Source organism: Palaemon carinicauda, chromosome 15 (genome assembly GCF_036898095.1).
Source record: "Palaemon carinicauda isolate YSFRI2023 chromosome 15, ASM3689809v2, whole genome shotgun sequence".
Lineage (NCBI taxonomy): Eukaryota > Metazoa > Arthropoda > Malacostraca > Decapoda > Palaemonidae > Palaemon > Palaemon carinicauda.
This window is the reverse complement of record NC_090739.1, coordinates 73,800,541-73,817,860: the sequence shown is the minus strand read 5'-3', so window position 1 is coordinate 73,817,860 and position 17,320 is coordinate 73,800,541. Positions and strand designations below refer to the sequence as shown.

Here is a 17,320-nt window from a genome sequence, read left to right as displayed (position 1 = left end):
TCCGAGGGAGAACTTCCCACAGCTTAATAAATTCATCGTCTGACTGCTGTTGCTGCCTTCGCCTAGGCTTCCCTCCCCCCTTGCTGAGTCTCTCTTCCTTCAGGGGTGGAGCACAGTCTCAGGCAAGTCTTTCCTACGAAGTGTTTACCTCTCTCGTTCGCTAGAGGCCACTAATGGAGACACTTTTTTTGGAGGATCACTCTGCTAAGGGCAGCTTGCTGGTCCACCGGCCCTCATGGGCATCATCAATTCCTGATCATCCTACCAGCAGACCTACCAGCGCAAACTTGCGCTGCAGCTTAGTCCATGGACTTCGGTCTTGGATTCTTCTATGGACCTTTCACGGTTGCCATCGGTGGATGTTCGCTATTCCAAAGGGCAAATCCCAGTTCCTGATCGTCTTGCCAGCTGACCTGCCAACCTACCAAGCATGTGTGCGCGCCAACGGTCTTCCGCGCTCGGCAATGCTCTTGCGTGTGCGTGCCAATAGTCTTGCGCGTGAGCGCCGACAGTCTTCCGTGCGAGCGCCGACGGTCTTCTTCGCACGCGCCAACGGTCTTCCGTGTGCGCGCACGCCAATGGTCTTACGCATGCGCGCACCAGCAGTGTCCACGTAGTACTCTCACGCGCACAACCAGTCACACACTTTGGCGCATTCCAGGGAGACTGCACAAAACTACACATTGCCTTACTGCTTGCCAGTGCTCTTCCGCACTTTCTTGCACAGTTACAGTCTCAGATCCAATGCGCCAGCGCTTGCCTGCTCTCTAGACAGAAATTGAGCACCAGCATCATCCTGTGTGCCGTCGCTCCAGTACTTTCCTGCACACTCATGCAAGACAGAAAAAAGGAATAAAACTTTTTGAACAGGTAACCATTGCCCCATTCCTCCCCGCAATCGCATAACATTGCCACCTGGAAAAGAGGAAAGAGGCTTCACAGAAGGTTTAAGATCCTGAAGATTCCATCTTACAAGGGGAAACGGGGAATCCTTGGTCCCTGTCTCTTCTGAAGTTTCTTTTTTCCTTGACAGACCACCGTCAGCAAACAGGGAAGCATCAACAGTCTGATCTCTAGATCACTGTTTGCTGATGGCTAGCTCAACGCTGATCTTTGACCTGTAGTCCCTCCAATGACTAATGATCTCCGATTGCTAGCGTTCCAATTACCGATTGCTAGTCAATAACCAGTCATCATCTTGCTGATCACTAGATCACCGAAGGGCAGCTCATCTTTCTGATCTCTGACCATCCCATCTTCAGCATGCTGATCTCTGACTAACTAGGAGGGACCATAGTCAGCTTGCTGATCTCTAGCTCACCATCGGCTCACAGACCGCCAATTCACCGATCATCGGGAATTCGCCAACAGTTCGTGACTCGGACTTACCAGTCAACCTCTGCCCGTAATTCCCTAGATCAGAAGGTATACAACATATTTCTCGCTACTGACCGTTCACCATCACACTAAAGTGATTGGCAAACGTTCGACAACCCTCATCGCTGGCTTGTCGACAGGGAACTACTTGCGAGCACTCTCCAACTGCCCAGTAACCATGATACCCAACCGTTAACCATTGATTAACATTCGGCAGATTGATTCTATTCTAAGGAATAGCATCAATCCCATCAGGGCGCATGGTAAGGCTAAGCTTTCCCTTTCTTCTGTTAGTTAAAGGAATTCTCTCTCAGGGAAGAATTCTTACACTGGGTATCGCGTCTGATCCTTTACGACACGAGTCAAGACCCCAGCGTCACCAATCTTCCTTGCAAAAGGATCCGCAAGGAGCTGTCCCTTTGGGTCGATGTCCACACCATGTTGGAGTTCGAACAAGGGCTAAGACCTCAGGTCTTCATTTGCACACTGGACCTAAAGGACACTTACTTCCAAGCTCAAACCATCCATCTAGGAAGGTGGGAAGATTCAGTCTAGACAAACTAGAAACACCAGTTCAGGGCACTGTGCTTTGGTCTTTCCACTACACCCATCCTGGTCTCACAGGATCGGCTTCTGTCTCCTCCGTTTTGGGACGACTGACTGACCTTAGCAGACTCAGTGGCAACCTTGCATTAGCACCGGAACTCCGGAAGTCTTTTTACCAAGATCCAGTGATCAGGGTAAACCTGCGGAAGTCTTCCCTACTTCTCTCCCAGAAGACTTGTGTATCTGGGAATGATTCTAGACACCAATCTCCATAAAACCTTCTCAAAAACGAGAACAAGTCCCATCCCAGAGTGACTTGAGTCGGACTGGAATCAGGCCCTCAATCCCCGAGACATTCTGACCCCCATGGGACCAGAAGTTTGGACGAACCTCAAGGGATGGGTGTCAGTCGAAAACCTACAGAGCGGTATAACCTTCTCATCCTTCCCCACCCCTCGGACTTGATGTTTTGCTTAGAACACATCAAAAGAAGAGAGGAGGGACCATAGTGCTGCACCACACGATCTCAACCCTCTGGACAGAGTCCGAAAGTACCTTCACGTAAATCTCTTAAGAGATGAAGGCCAACTCCGGTCTGATAGAGTCTCCAAGAGAACCCTCTCCACATCACAGACAACCCACTTCGACACCTACCACAAGCTATAGCTTTGCTATGATTTTACGCCTGGAGACTACCCAGTACCTCTTTTGCGAGAAGGTTGTCTAGATATCTGAGGAATTCCTCAGCATCAGTCTACCAGGCAGTATAATGTCTTGTGTGGTTGGTGTCATGTGAAAGTGTCTCTCTCCACTCGATACCTCTATTCCAGCAATAGCGGAATCCTTGAGTATATACAAGAGGAAAAGTTTCGACAGGTAAAGATGATCACTCAACCTTGATCCTTTACCTTCAAACTGAAAGGAAAGGATATCCTCTCATCGATAGTCCTTTCCTAACTCATACGGACTTACAACTTGCCTTTCTCCAGTCAGAATTGAGACCTTCCTCTCAGAACATGGTTCAAATTCTCCGATCTCTAAAGAGACCGACCTCCTTATGTTCCACTTCACCAAGCAACAAATTTTCTCCTGATTTAAGAAGACAGTGTTCCTACACACTCGCACAGCAACCATAGGAGTCAAGGAACTTCATGGTCTATCTTTCGACATCGCCCATTAATGAGAAGGGCGAAAGACGATGTTCAGTTTAGTCCCTGAGTATGTCCTCAGACACAGTCTCCAGAGGTGACGGATCCTACATAAGTCTCCACTCGGTAACGGACGATCCAGATCATCCGTTACTGTACCCAGGGTAAGGTATGAGACTTTACCCAAAGAAAACGGCAACATCCCACCCGGGTCCCTTCTCTTGTCATCAGCACTGGGAGAAACTAGAGGAGGATCACCGAAACATCATCTCAACATGACGACTCACAGTGTCAGGGGCATTGCTATGCCCCTGGTCCTTCGTAGCAGATTACTCTGTGACGCAGGTTCTACAAGAAAGGATGTGAATGCTTCAGGTGACTTTCATAACCTTTCTCCTGCAAGACGTGACCCACAGGAACTCGATACGATCTCTATCAGTCCGGTGGTGGCTGCACAACAGCTGGCTGTATACCTCAAACTCCTTATTGGACAAGTAGCTGAAGGTTGAGGGCACTGTTACCCGGTTTTAATCTGCGTGAATGAAAAGATTTGAATGGCTTTTATTCTTTTCTTCATCCTATCCTCTCGTGGGGAAGGCAGCATCCTGGGTTCTCTACATAAGCTGACCTCAAACCACTGCAGGTAAACCATGCTCTCTTGTGTACCTAGTATTAAGCTAGGTTACATCAGGTTTTTCCTACATAGACTCGGAATAACTTTACCTAGACAGTCACACTTTTGCATGTCTCAACACAGTTTGCGCAGGCCGCTGACCTTGCGTAGCAAGGTTTTAGTGAGGGCAGGGACGTCCACCCTTCCTAGTGGGTGAGTCACCCTAATAAATAGCGTGGTTTGTATTCCAGTTATGGAGCAAATGACAAATTCTTAGATAATTTGTATTTTTCCTAACTATACAAACCTTAGCTATTTATACAAACTTGCCCACCAACTCTATCCCCCTTGAAGTCCTACCTCCAAGCAAAGTGACTAAATCACAGGAATGGTAGCAAGCTACCCCCCCCTACCCCCGCTAACTAGTGGTGTGGGTAGTTAACCCTTGATAAATTTTAATGGCTCGTCATTTCAGCTCCGCCGAAAGTATAACCCCTAATAAATAGCTAAGGTTTGTATAGTTAGGAAAAATACAAATTATCTACGAATTTGTCATATTGGCAGGAACAGCCACCCTCCTAATGGGTGAGTCAACCCTATAAATAGCGCAGGTTTGTATTCCAGTTTCGAAACAAATGACAAATTTGGAAGTAATTGGTTTTTTCCCAATGATACAAATCTTTAGCTATTTATATGAACTTACCCGCTAACCCTGTCCCCCCTTGATGTCCTACCTCCAAGCAAAGTGAAGTACAGTCATAGGTGTGTTAGTGAGAGGGATACCTAACAACCCCCCCTCCCCCTCCAACCAGCGGGATGGGTAGTTAACACTTGCTAAAATTTACGGGCTCTTCTTTTAAGAAAGTAATACCCCTATAAATAGCTAAAGGTTTGTATCGTTAGGAAAAATAAAAATTACTTCCAAATTTGTCATGTCTCATTATTTTTAATCCTTTTTACTTTTCTTGTGCTACTTAGATTTCTGAGGGATAATAAAGTACAGTATTTCCTTCCTTCCGTCACTTGTACACCAATGAGGTAGTTGGTAGCTTGGCAAAAAGTGATAGATTTTAGGAAAGGTTGATCCCATTTTTCAGCTTAGTGCTAAATGGCACAGACCTTTTCTTTCTGGTTAAGATTACAGTGCATTGCATGCTGTTTTTGGCAGCTCAGTAATTGTAGATCCATGTAATGCAGTTAACTTTTGGAATAAAAATCCTTCTTTACCTGACGACCTACCTTAACCATAGAGGTCCATTTGTGGCCATTGAAAGGAAACTTGATCACTTGGCAAAGTTAAGTTGCAGGACTTTGTAAACATAGAATAGAAAGAAAAGGGAGATCAAATTAATGGGTGGCTGCCCAAACCACTTACCTGTCCTACGGTAACAGACTTAACCAGAAGTGCAGGGAAGGAAAAGACCAGTTATGTGACCCAAAGCTAGTGCATTTTTTTCTTATTCTTCATCTTATTTTCTGTATCTAAAGTGCCAGACCTGATAAGCTTCAAATAAGAAAGCATAGAATCCTCTGGTAATTCACTAGACTCAGTACTTGGAATGAGTATACAGTACATACTTGGCAATTAGCTTATCTTGAATGAGGTTCTAATTCTTCCAAAATTAGCCTTTGTTCCGTAACCGAAATACAAACCACGCTATTTACATAGGGTTTACTTCCGGCATAGCTGAATATGACGAGCCATTAGATTTTTAACGAGGGTTAACTACCCCCGCGCTAGTTAGCAAGGGGGTAGGGGAAGGGGTAGCTTGCTACCCCTCCCCCCCCACACACACACCGGTGAAATGTCTCACTTCACTTTTGGCTCGGACGATGAGCAGACGTGTCTGTCTTTCGTCCTCGCTTTTGACAGCCTTAATCTGTTTTTTCTTTTTCTCAGACTTTGTGTGTTTGGAAGTTGGCCTCTACCTTCATCGCATTATGCGCAAATGCCCTGGACTCTCCGGCTGCCCCTGTGGTACCTTCATGTCGGCGGTCGAGACAGATCCTCACACCCTTTGCCCGCAGTGTCGAGGTCAACGGTGTGCTAGAGACTTAACGTGTAGTGAGTGCAGGGAGTGGTCTACCTCCCAGTGGGAGAGGTTTGCCCGGCGGCGTAAGAAGTCCAAGAGAGACCTTTCTCCTTCAAGGGTTGCCTTGATGAAGGAAGGCTCCAAGGACTCTTCTTCCGCCGCCCAAACCTCCTCCGAAGCTCCCACTTGGTCGGCCTCTCGTGAGTGACCGTCGAGTGGTAGCGTAGGCCATTGTTCTGTTTCCCGATCTCGGGGTGCGGGAGAGGGCGTTGCCTCCCATAGCGGGGCGGCTCCCCCTCCTCCTCCGGGGGAGGATTTTGATTCTCATTATGATGATGACCATGCTGTTTCTAATGATGATCTCTTTCAGCTTTGGGCTTCCTTGGGGCTTAAGGGCTTGCCCTCCAAGGAAGCCCTGTTTGACCTTATCAAGTTGGGGGCTGCTGTCAAACAATCGCCGGTAATAGCAAAGGTAGACCCTCTGTCTATTGTCGACGTGGTTGTGGCAGAGGCTTCCGACTGGTCTGGTCAAACCTCTGCTGCTTCTGCTGTTGCGGACGTTGCTGAAGACTCTGCCTCCCCTTCCGAACATCCTTCGAAGGGGAAGTTTGAGTCCCACGATCTCTCCTGCGGGTGCGTCTCCTCCCCGGGGGAGCGCAATGACAGAGACTCCTCTTCAGAAGACCGACGATGTGGATGACCTTCCTCGAGGCCGCCTTCGGCGTAAGGCTCGTCCTCCTCTTCGCCGTAGGGGCCTCCCTTCTCCTTATAAGGGAGTTGAGAGGCGCCTCTTCGAGTCGTCTACGCCGCCTTCCCCTGCAGAGGATTCTCCTCGTCGGGAGCAGACCGTAGCAGCCACGTCCTTGGACCTCTCCGCAGATCGCTCGCGATCTCCTACGCCTGCCAGACCTTCCAGTCCTTCCGGCCTACCTTCACCTCTGGTTGCAGATGCGCAGCAGGCGCCTTCTCACCCCGTCACCCAACAGGTACCGGTCCCTTCGGGGCAAAGGGATGTCTCCCACGGTGTGGGTAATTCCCTTGCGCGTTAGGGTTCCCCTGCGCGTTCGCGCGCAGTAGCGCACAAGCACTCTCCTGAGTTGCAGCCATAAGACTCGCCTCGCCAGCGCTCTCCTGCTTGTCAACGCTCGCCTGCTCGTCAGCTCTCTCCTGCTCGCCAGCGCTCCCCTGTTAGCTGTCAGCGCCCTTCTGTTCCTGCTGCGCGCCATCGGTCTCCTGAGCGCACACGATCTCCTGCTCGTCAGCGCTCTCCTGCGCACCTTGTTCCTGATGCGCGCACTGCTCGCCCACGCCCCCAAGATCTTCGGATCTGGACGCAAGCAAGGACTTTGCTCCTTCGCCTCGCCCTCGCGCTCCTGTGCGCCCATCTTCGCCTGCGCAACAGCGCGCACGCTCCCCGGTGCGCACTTCAAGAGTTCCTGCACGCTCGCGTGCCCACGAGTCTTCATCTCCTGAGCCCGACCGCGAGCGTTCGCCCTTGCGCGTTTCCTCGCCACCTGATCCTGCGCCCCAGCTGACTGCGCGCCAACGATCTCCTGAGCGCCTGTGCGCAAGCGCTCGCCAGCGCTGCCATGACTCGGATCGTCACAGGTCTCACACGCGCTAAATCGCCTGCACGTGCTACGCGCCATCGTTCGCCAACGCGCCATCGCTCGCCGACGCGACAGCGTTCGCCATCGCTCGCCGACGCGACAGCGTTCGCCAACGCGCCATCGCTCGCCGACGCGCCATCGCTCGCCCACGCGCCATAGATCTCCAGTGCGCTGTCGATCTCCTGCGCTTCACCATTCTCCTGACCGACAGCGATCTCCTCTACCCTCGCGCGCCAATGAGCCCCCTCGCCCACTCGCCCGCGCTCCAGCAGCCTCCCGCGCGCAATCCCTTGAATGCTCCATCGCGCGACCCCTGTTCTCGCCGGGTTCCGCAGCTCGTGCCTGCGACAGGGACGCGTACTTCCAGATCGCCATCAGGATCGCCACCGCGCAAGCGCAGGTCTCTCACCCAGGACCAGGAAGAGTCTCTGGAGAGGTCTAGGCAACATTCTTCCCTTTCTTCTTTCCAGTAAGGCCCCGTTGCGTCCACTCCGAAGGATCAGGAGATCCCCTTCCCTCCAGCGGGGATTACCGACACTGCGTCCGTCACCCGTCAGTCTTGGTTTGGTCACCTGATGAAAGCGGTGGTGCAGGCTGTGAAGTCAGCCCTCGCTGATCTGGGACTCAGACCAAAGACAGACTCGTCCCCACTGAAGAGAAGGAGAGGAGTGGACTTCGTGGTGACTTCTCCCAGGGAGAAGTTGGCTCCTAAGAGGTCCTGTCAGGAAGGCTCCATTCCCTTCGCTGTCGTTTTCTCCTTCTGAGGACGAAGCTTTTCCGTCCTCAGGAGAGTCCAGCGAGGCGAGGGCCTCTCCCACGGCACCAATGGGAGGAACCCCACCTCGAGGAAGAGAAACGTCTCGCGTGGAAGCTACCTTCCAGACCTTTTTGCTGGAGTCCTGTATCCCCCCCAGGAGGGAACCCAAGGACTCAAAGACGATTCCTAAGTCGTCTTCACGGATCCGTCCAGAGCCAACCAGACCCCGGGAGAACGTCCACGTGTCTCCCCAAGAAGAGCCTCTGGGGACGGGAGACTTAGCTGCCAGTCCACAGGGAGGAGAGCAGTATGAGTCTGAGCATGCCTTCTGGTAGGTCTTGAATCTGATGAGGCAACTCAACAGGTTCAAGGACCCGGAGATCGCCCCTCGTGAAGGCAAGGTTACGGTCCTAGACCAAGTCTATGGTACCCAGAAACCCCCAAGGGCCAGCGCGGCTTTGCTTTGGTCCCAGGGGGTGAAGAGTGCCAGAGACAAGGTCGAAGCTCAGCTCTCGGAACTCACCTCCTCCAGCCGTTCCTCTGCCGGCAACAAACTCCTCCCACCTCCTCGTTTACAGCAGAGGAGGTATTTTGAGATCATGGGGGAGTCCAGTGTAGCTCTTCCCCTCCACTCGGTGGAAGAGCTCACAAGGGTAACTCCTCTTGAGAAGCTCTCCTTCCAGCAGGTGACATTCTCGGCTTCGGAGATCCTTAGCCAGGAGAAGGTCGCGAAGTGTGCCATTTAGGCCACTTCGTGGCTGGACGTCTGGCTGGGTTCTCTGGGCATCCTATTGCGCTCCGAGGACTTGTCTAAGGAGAGCAATAGGAAGGCCCTGGAGACCTTCCTCCTCTCGGGCACTCACTCCATCGAGTTCCTGGCCCACCAGGTTACCAACCTGTGGGCCAACTCGATCTTAAAGCGACGCGATGCGGTGACCGAGAAGTTCCATCCGAAGGTCCCCGCCATGGATGTCTGCAGGCTCAGACACTCCTCCATCCTTGGAGGAAGCTTGTTTGAGCCCAAGGATGTGGAACGCAGCACAGCTGAGAGGTGGAGGATGTCGAATCAGGATTCGCTCCTCCAAAGGGCCCTCACATCTCTGCCCTACAAGCCTCCAGCTCCACAACAGCAGCCTCGCAGGACACCGAAGCAGGCTCCGGCAGCTAAGACGAAGGTGTCTAAGCCACAGCTCTTTCCTGTCAAGGATAAGAGGGGTGGTAAGTCCTCCAGGGGAGGCAAGACTTCTAGAGGGAGCGGCCGTGGCCGTAAACGCTAGGAGTGGCAGTCCTCCCGCGTATCCACCTGTGGGGGGATGCCTACAAAGTTGCGTGCACAGGTGGCAGCAACATAGGGCCTATTCTTGGACAGTCTCTGTGATCGGCCAAGGTTATCGTGTCCCATTCACAACATCTCAACCTCCCCTGACAGCGAATCCAGTGTCGTTGAGCTCCTATGCCATGGGATTGGCAAAGGGGCTAGCCCTTCGGGCGGAAGTCGAGACCATGCTCAAGAAGGATGCTCTCCAAGAGGTCGTCGACGGCTCCCCAGGCTTCTTCAGTCGACTGTTTCTTGTAAAGAAGGCGTCTGGAGGCTGGAGACCCGTCATTGATCTCTCAGCTCTGAACAAGTTTGTCAAACAAACTTCGTTCAGCATGTAGACAGCGGACACGGTCAGACTTGCAGTGAGACCACAAGACTTCATGTGCACACTGGATCTGAAGGACGCGTACTTCCAGATCCCAATCCATCCGTCTTCCAGGAAGTACTTGAAATTCAGCCTAGACAGCAAGACCTACCAGTTCAAGGTACTGTGCTTCAGTCTCTCCTAAGCACCTCGGGTGTTCACCAGAGTGTTCACCCTGATTTCGTCATGGGCGCACAGGAACGGCATCCGTCTCCTCCGATATCTGGACGACTGGCTGATCCTGGCAGACTCGGAGTTGACCCTTCTTCGACACCGAGACAGGCTTCTGGGACTTTGCCAAGATCTGGGGATCATGGTAAATCTCGAGAAGTCCTCTCTGCAGCCGTCCCAGCGACTGGTTTATCTAGGCATGTTATTAGACGCCAATCTCCACAAAGCCTTTCCATCAGACGACAGGATAGCAAGGCTGAGGAGGGTGGCAGAGCCCTTCCTCAGGCGGGAAGAGCTTCCAGCCCAATCATGGTTACGTCTTTTAGGTCACCTAGCCTCCCTGGCCCGTCTGGTCCCGAACGGCCGTCTCAGGATGAGATCCCTGCAATGGCGGCTCAAGTCCCGGTGGAGTCAGGGCTCCGATTCCCCGGACTCTCTGGTCCCTATTGGACCCACAGAACAGGCGGACCTGCGGTGGTGGCTGATCGACGAAAACCTACGGAAGGGAGTGGATCTTCTTGTCCTTCCCCCGGATTTGACACTGTTCTCGGATGCGTCAAAAGAAGGGGGGGGGGGCCACATTCTGAACCAGAGGGCCTTTGGTCAGAATCAGAAAAGTACCTACACATCAACCTGCTAGAGATGAAGGCCGTGTATCTGGCTCTTCAGCAGTTCCAACGGACCCTGGCAGGCCACTCCGTGGTGGTGATGAGCGACAACACCACGGTAGTGGCTTATATCAACAAGCAGGGAGGTACCTTTTCACAACAGCTATCCCATCTTGCAGTAGAGGTTCTGAGGTGGTCCGAAGACCACTCGATAACACTATCAGCTCGCTTCATTCCTGGCAAGAGGAATGTGCTCGCCGACAGTCTGAGCAGAGCTTCGCAGATAGTGAGTACCAAGTGGTCTTTGGAGCCTCAGATAGCCAACAAAGTCCTGACTTTGTGGGGTTCCCCGACGGTGGACCTGTTCGCGACGGCCTTGAATTTCAAGCTGCCTCTGTACTGCTCCCCAGTCCCGGACCCCAAGGCTCTCTGGCAAGATGCTTTCCAACAGCGGTGGGACAACATTGACGTGTACACCTTCCCACCGTTTTGTCTGATGAGAAGGGTGCTCAACAGGACCAGACTATCGGTCAACCTGTCTATGACCTTAATAGCTCCGCTATGGCATCACGCGGAATGGTTCCCGGACCTTCTGCAACTCCTAACGGAACTTCCGAGAGAACTTCCCCCACAACACGAGATACTCAGACAGCCACATTGCAACATCTTCCACAAAGCCGTAGCCTCGCTTCGGCTTCACGCCTGGAGACTATCCAGCGTCTCCTCACGGGGAGAGGCTTTTCGCAGCAGGTTGTGGAAAGAATGTCTCGTCACCTGCGAAAGTCCTCCGCGGGAGTCTACCAGGCGAAGTGGAGAGAGTTCTGTGGTTGGTGTCGTGGGAGGGGTATCTCTCCACTCGATGCCACTATTCCAGCAATAGCGGAGTTCCTCGTGTATTTGCGTGAAGAAATGCGCCTTTCGGTCTCGGCGGTGAAAGGCTATCGCTCAGCCTTAAGCCTTGCCTTTAGGCTGAAAGGAGTGGACATTTCTTCCTCGCTAGAACTCTCTTTACTCATACGTAGCTATGAGCTTACCTGCCCTCAGTCGGAAGTGAGACCTCCTCCATGGATCGTGGTTCGGGTTCTCAGGGCTCTGAAGAGACCTCCTTTCGAACCATTACGCCAGGCCTCTGATCGCCACCTGACTTGGAAGACGGCTTTCCTACTCACGTTGTCCTCTGCCAAACGAGTTGGTGAACTTCATGGTCTCTCATACGACATCGCCCATTCAAGGGGATGGGGGGGAGGTAACGTTCAAGTTCGTCCCTGAGTTTGTTGCCAAGACTCAGAACCCTGGAGTGCCGGACCCACGGTTCGACTCCTTCAGGGTCACGAGTCTCCGTTCTGTAACAAGTGACCCAGACCATCTGCTATTATGCCCAGTGAGGAGTCTGAGGCGTTACTTGAAGAGGACAGCTGCAGTTCGTCCCCGTGTGCAGGCGTTGTTTGTAAGCACGGGAAGGACTAAGAGGATGGTCACCAAGAACACCATCTCGGCTTGGATTCGAAGGGTTATCCATCACGCCTTGAATCCTGACCCTCCTCCGTCACGTCGCCCTAGGGCACACGACGTCAGGGGCATCGCTACGTCCCTGGCCTTTAAGAGAAACTTCTCTGTGACGCAGGTGCTTCAAGCTGGGGTCTGGAAGCGTCAAACGACCTTCACAGCCCACTACCTGCAGGACGTGACCCACAGGAGCCTCGATACCTTTTCTATCGGCCCCGTGGTGGCTGCACAACAGCTGGTCTAACCTTAGGCTCCTTTTTGGACAGGTAGCGGAAGGTTGAGGGCATTGTTACCCGGTCTCAGTCTGCGTGAATGAAAGAGTATGCCTGGCTCTTACTTCCTTCTTCATCCTCCCCTCTCTTGGGGAAATCAGCATCCAGGTCTCTGCATAGCTGACCTCAACCTCTGCAGGTAAACCATGCTCCCTTGTGTTCCTAGTATTAAGTCAATACTGTCGCGTCCCCCATACCCTGACGAGGTGGTATTGGGAACGTCCTAGCCTAGAATTCCATCTAAAGGACTCCAGGTCAACTTCCTAGGACGAGTCACACTCTATTCCTCCACACACAAACTTATGTAGGCCACACGTTCCTTGCACTTGTAAGGTGCAGGGACTCTTTCTCGAGTGCTACTCACTCAGATTCTGAGTCCCCGGGTAAAGCCAAAGCCAGTAAGGCTGGGGACTTTCCACCCTTCCTAAGGGTTAAGTCACCCTATGTAAATAGCGTGGTTTGTATTTCGGTTACGGAAAAAATGACAAATTCGGAGATAATTTGTATTTTTCCTAACCATACAAACCTTAGCTATTTACACACATTTGCCCGCCAGCCCTGTCCCCCAAGACAAGTCCTACCTCTAAGTGAAGTGAGACATTTCACCGGTGTGTGGGGGTGGGAGGGGTAGCAAGCTACCCCTTCCCCTACCCCCTTGCTAACTAGCGCGGGGGTAGTTAACCCTCATTAAAAATCTAATGGCTTGTCATTTTCAGCTACGCCGAAAGTAAACCCTATGTAAATAGCTAAGGTTTGTATGGTTAGGAAAAATACAAATTATGTCCGAATTTGTCATAATCACTAAACATTCTGAGCGCACTCAATAAAGAAACCTTATTTTCTATCCTAATATAAGACTGAACTAGAGAAAAATTAAATTTGTAGATGACACTGAAATTATACCCAAATAATAATACACGGCTTCAAATACCACTGGCCAAGAGAGGATTAAGAAATAAAGGTGGCAGTTAGTGAAAGTCATTGTTTACACCAGTGCCGTAATCCCCACATATTATGTCAAAAGGGTTTTCACACATAGATTTTTTTATCATAGAGTGGAATGAATAGCATAGGAATTTTGGGAAATTTCCCTTGAAATACAGTAAGTCATGTTAGTTTATAAGTTGAGTTGTTGAACATAAGTTTAATTTTCTGTAGCAGTATTATTTACTTCCGTATGAAATGCATAACTATAGTATGTACTATATGTATTAACTCTTTTCACTGATGTTTTTAGGCTTGTGATAGTGGCCTGAGTGTAGGAACTGAGACAGAAGGTGACACCACAACAGAAAGCTCCGGACTGCTACCTACTCCAGTGCAGCTACATCGCCATTTCCATGAACCTCACAAACATGATTTAGTATCAGGTAAGTGTTAAAGTGCAAGGGCTTTAATAGTTTATGAAATAGTGAATTTATTGATGATTTTTTTTATTCAGAATGAAAAGATTACTAATTTCTAAATCTTCAGAACTTGTACAAACCTTTCATCTCTACCATGACGATATATTTGGCGACAGCTGAAACTAGCAGTAAAAGGTTTAGCGAGGTGTTCTCCCCTCAGCTAGTAAGCGGGGCCTAGACCAACCACCCCGCTCACACTCGCAGTAGCTAACACGAGCCTCTTTTTATTTCGGCTCAGAGGATAGTGGACATGTTGGTTTCCTCTGCTTTATTTGGTTTAACAACCATAATAAAGAACCAACTGGTTTAAAGTTTAAAATTTTCCTATGTTCCCATAACAAACCTTCCTCTATTGGATATTACTTCTAGCGAAGCTGGAAGGCAGCCATTAAATTTTAAGTGCGAGATGGCAACCCTACCTAACCACTAGAGTGGGTAGGTAAGGGGGGTTGGCTGAAGGCTGGTAGAGAGCGGACGTCTCCTCTCTCTCCCTTCAAGGCTTAGCCATTTACCATTATTGTTTTAGGCTCATTCTATTCTTTACAGCTATGACTTGTGTTTCTACACGATGCTCCATTACAGGGTGATGTGGCGATTTCAGATGTCGATGTTCGTTCTGCGAGTTATCAGATTCCTCTGCGCTGACGACTCCTCTTGGGGGTTTCTTTCCCGTTGGATGTTTATGTTCGTTCTGCGAATTATCAGAGATGCCTTCCCCCTCGGAGGGAAGCAACTTTGAATACTTTATTCTTTTCTTAGCGCTTCATGACATCTGGTGAGAAGTCGGTGACTGTGGCTGCGGCTGATGTCTTAGCTGTCGACTAAGTCTACTCTTGTTTGCCCTTCCTTCGACTTCTGCTGACAACGAGTCTTCTCGCCTTCTGCCGATCTCATCGTCTCCCAACATTCCGTAGCATTCCTCTTTCTCCCTACAGGCAATGTTTCATTGCGTATGCAGCTTCTGCGAGTTATCAGAGATTCCTCTGCGCTGACGTCTCCTCTTGGGGGGCGTTCTTTCCCGTTGGATGTTTATGTTCGTTCTGTGAGTTATCAGAGATTCCTCTGCACTGACGACTCCTCTTAGGGGCTATCTTTTCCGTTCGCGGGTTGGGTTTGTTCTTCCCCCTTTGAGGGGAGCAACTTTGAATACTTTATTCTTTTCTCAGCTCTTCATGACATCGGGTGAGAAGTCGGTGACTGTGGCTGTGGCTGACATCTTAGCTGCCGACTAGGTCTACTCTTGTTTTCCCTTCCTTCGACTTCTGCTGACAGCGAGTTTTGTCGCCTTCTGCCGATCTCATCGTCTCCCAACATTCTGTAGCTTTCCTCTTTCTCCCTATAGGCAATGTTTCAGTGTGTATGCAGCTTACGCTTATTGAGGATTGCAAGATCAAGAACGATCGTCAACCAATGGCTTGTTCGACAATCGCCGAATCGACCAATCTTCCTTCTCCTTAACGATTGCAGGGGCTAAACTCATTATCTTGTTTTCCTAGTCGATCAGGATGTCCTTCGCGACATTCCAATGATTTGATCAGAATTTTATTCTGTTCAATGATCATAGGGACGAGTCTCATCAGCTCGTCCATCTGGTCGGTCAGGATGTCGTTAGTGACAATCCAAGGATGAGTTCAGAATTTATTCCGTTCAACGATCGCAGGGGCTAGGCTCATCACCTTGTCTTCCTAGTCAGTCAGGTTGTCGTTCGCGACAATCAGATGTTATCATTGATTGCCACAGATATCGCTACGTTCACGAGATTGTAGGTTATTGAGATCTTGGCCTTCTTCTTCTTCTTCTTCTTCTTTGAGAGAGATGTATATATATACATGGCAGCGTGACCTTGAGATCAGCTGATGCCAACCGAAAGTAAATCAAAAGTATTTGTTTATTATTGATATGATCAAGACATTGAAAAATAAAAAAAAAACAATAATGTCTAATGAAATATGAAGGCTTAATATTGAACTAAAAATAGAATACTGTATGAAGCTTTAAAAATGAACTACTGTACCCGTATACGATTGCGAAAGCGAGCGCGCACACACGCACAGAGAAAGAGCTACTGTACAACTTTGCATTATACCTAATGATTAGACGAACTGTATGGAAACTGATTCCCTTTAACATGTTGGCGCTGATGTAATATTCATGAAGATATTTCTAATAAGTTAAGAAATTCTAAAAGAAAAAAAAATATGCCATACGTATGTACGCCATATTTTGATATGGTAGGTAGCGGCACTTTCAGATCAGCTGATCATAACCAAAGGTAGACAAAGTTTTAAGTACTTCTCGATTGGTAAAATGCTTCCAAAATTAAGAAATAGAATACAAAAATGCATTAATAGAGCATATGATATCCTATGAAACAGAATGGAATAATGATAGACAGTAAGAAAATATTGATAAAATATGATTGAGATGATTACCGAATCATAACGCATCATAATAAATTTACGGAAACTTCACCTCTTTAGTTCGACATATGACGAAATCGACTTACGGCGCATCTCTCAGTCCCGATCCCCGTCGTAAGTCAGCGACTACCTGTATAGGAATGTTGTAAGTTTCCTTTTCAGTGTTTGTGCTGTGCGTGTGATAACGTATATGACAGGTTCTCAAGACACTTGCGCAAGGCTGGGGAACCTTCCCTTCTGACCTCTCCCCCCTTGACCATCAGTCTTCTCATGGGCGGATAACCTACCGTTGACTTCGCCTTTCCCTCTCCCACCGGGAACATTGGATTACTGAGGGAAGGGAGTGTAGCCTTTCAGAGATTTGACTTCGGTCTTTCTCTTCTCAAGGCTGTTCACCTTTCATGGGCCTCCAAGTGTACTAACGGGGGGGAGCACCTTTCTCGTTCGTGGGTTAGGTTGAGCTTCCGATTGCTTTCTTAATTATTTAAGTGAAATTGTAATTGTTTGTGTTTCAACTCTTCAGCTTCTTCCCCTTGGGGAACACTTCCCTTCGGAGGATCAGTGGTTCTTCCTATTAGTGAATATTTTTTGTTGATTTAAATAATTGTAATTCTTGATTTATTACAGTTACTCTCTGCTCCCCTTCTCCCGTGGATGATGACCGGGTAAGGGAGGGCGCAGTTCTTATTTTATGTTTGTTCGCTCGGTGGTCTCCTTTTCCTTCGCGGACTAGGTGTTCCTCCTGAGGAAGTTTTTTGTTACATAATTTATTTTATTTTTCCCCAGTTAGCGATGCAGTTCTTCTTCATTTGTCTAAAAGAGCCAACGAAGCAGAGCTGTTCAGTTCCTGCTTGGGGAATCTGCTGTCACTGTTGACCCTCAGAGGACGTCATCATAGGCGTCATCTCTTCTCTTAGAAGTACACCCGTGGCAGCTCCTGATCAGCACTTCATCTTCTAGGAACTAGCTCCAGCTACATTTTCTCAGGCAGCGCTCAAGTCCGATCATCTTAAGAGCACTACCAGGAGGTTTGCCTCCTGGGGTTGGACTACTTTCCCTTCTGAGGGAGACTTTTCCTCCACAGGTGTGGGGTTGTTTTTCCCTTCCTAGGGAGAACTTCCTGCATCTTCTTCATCACTTCATCGACTCCGACTGCTGTTGCTGTCTT

General features: G+C 49.7%; 1 protein-coding gene across 1 annotated transcript in view; it reads left to right on the top strand.

The window, feature by feature from the left end:
* Positions 1–17,320, top strand: part of LOC137654010 (uncharacterized) — a 107,065-nt gene that overhangs the window by 21,542 nt on the left and 68,203 nt on the right. The window contains exon 2 of the mRNA XM_068387644.1: positions 13,564–13,696. Coding sequence (XP_068243745.1) covers positions 13,564–13,696 — 133 coding nt within the window. The remainder of the gene's footprint in view (positions 1–13,563; positions 13,697–17,320) is intronic.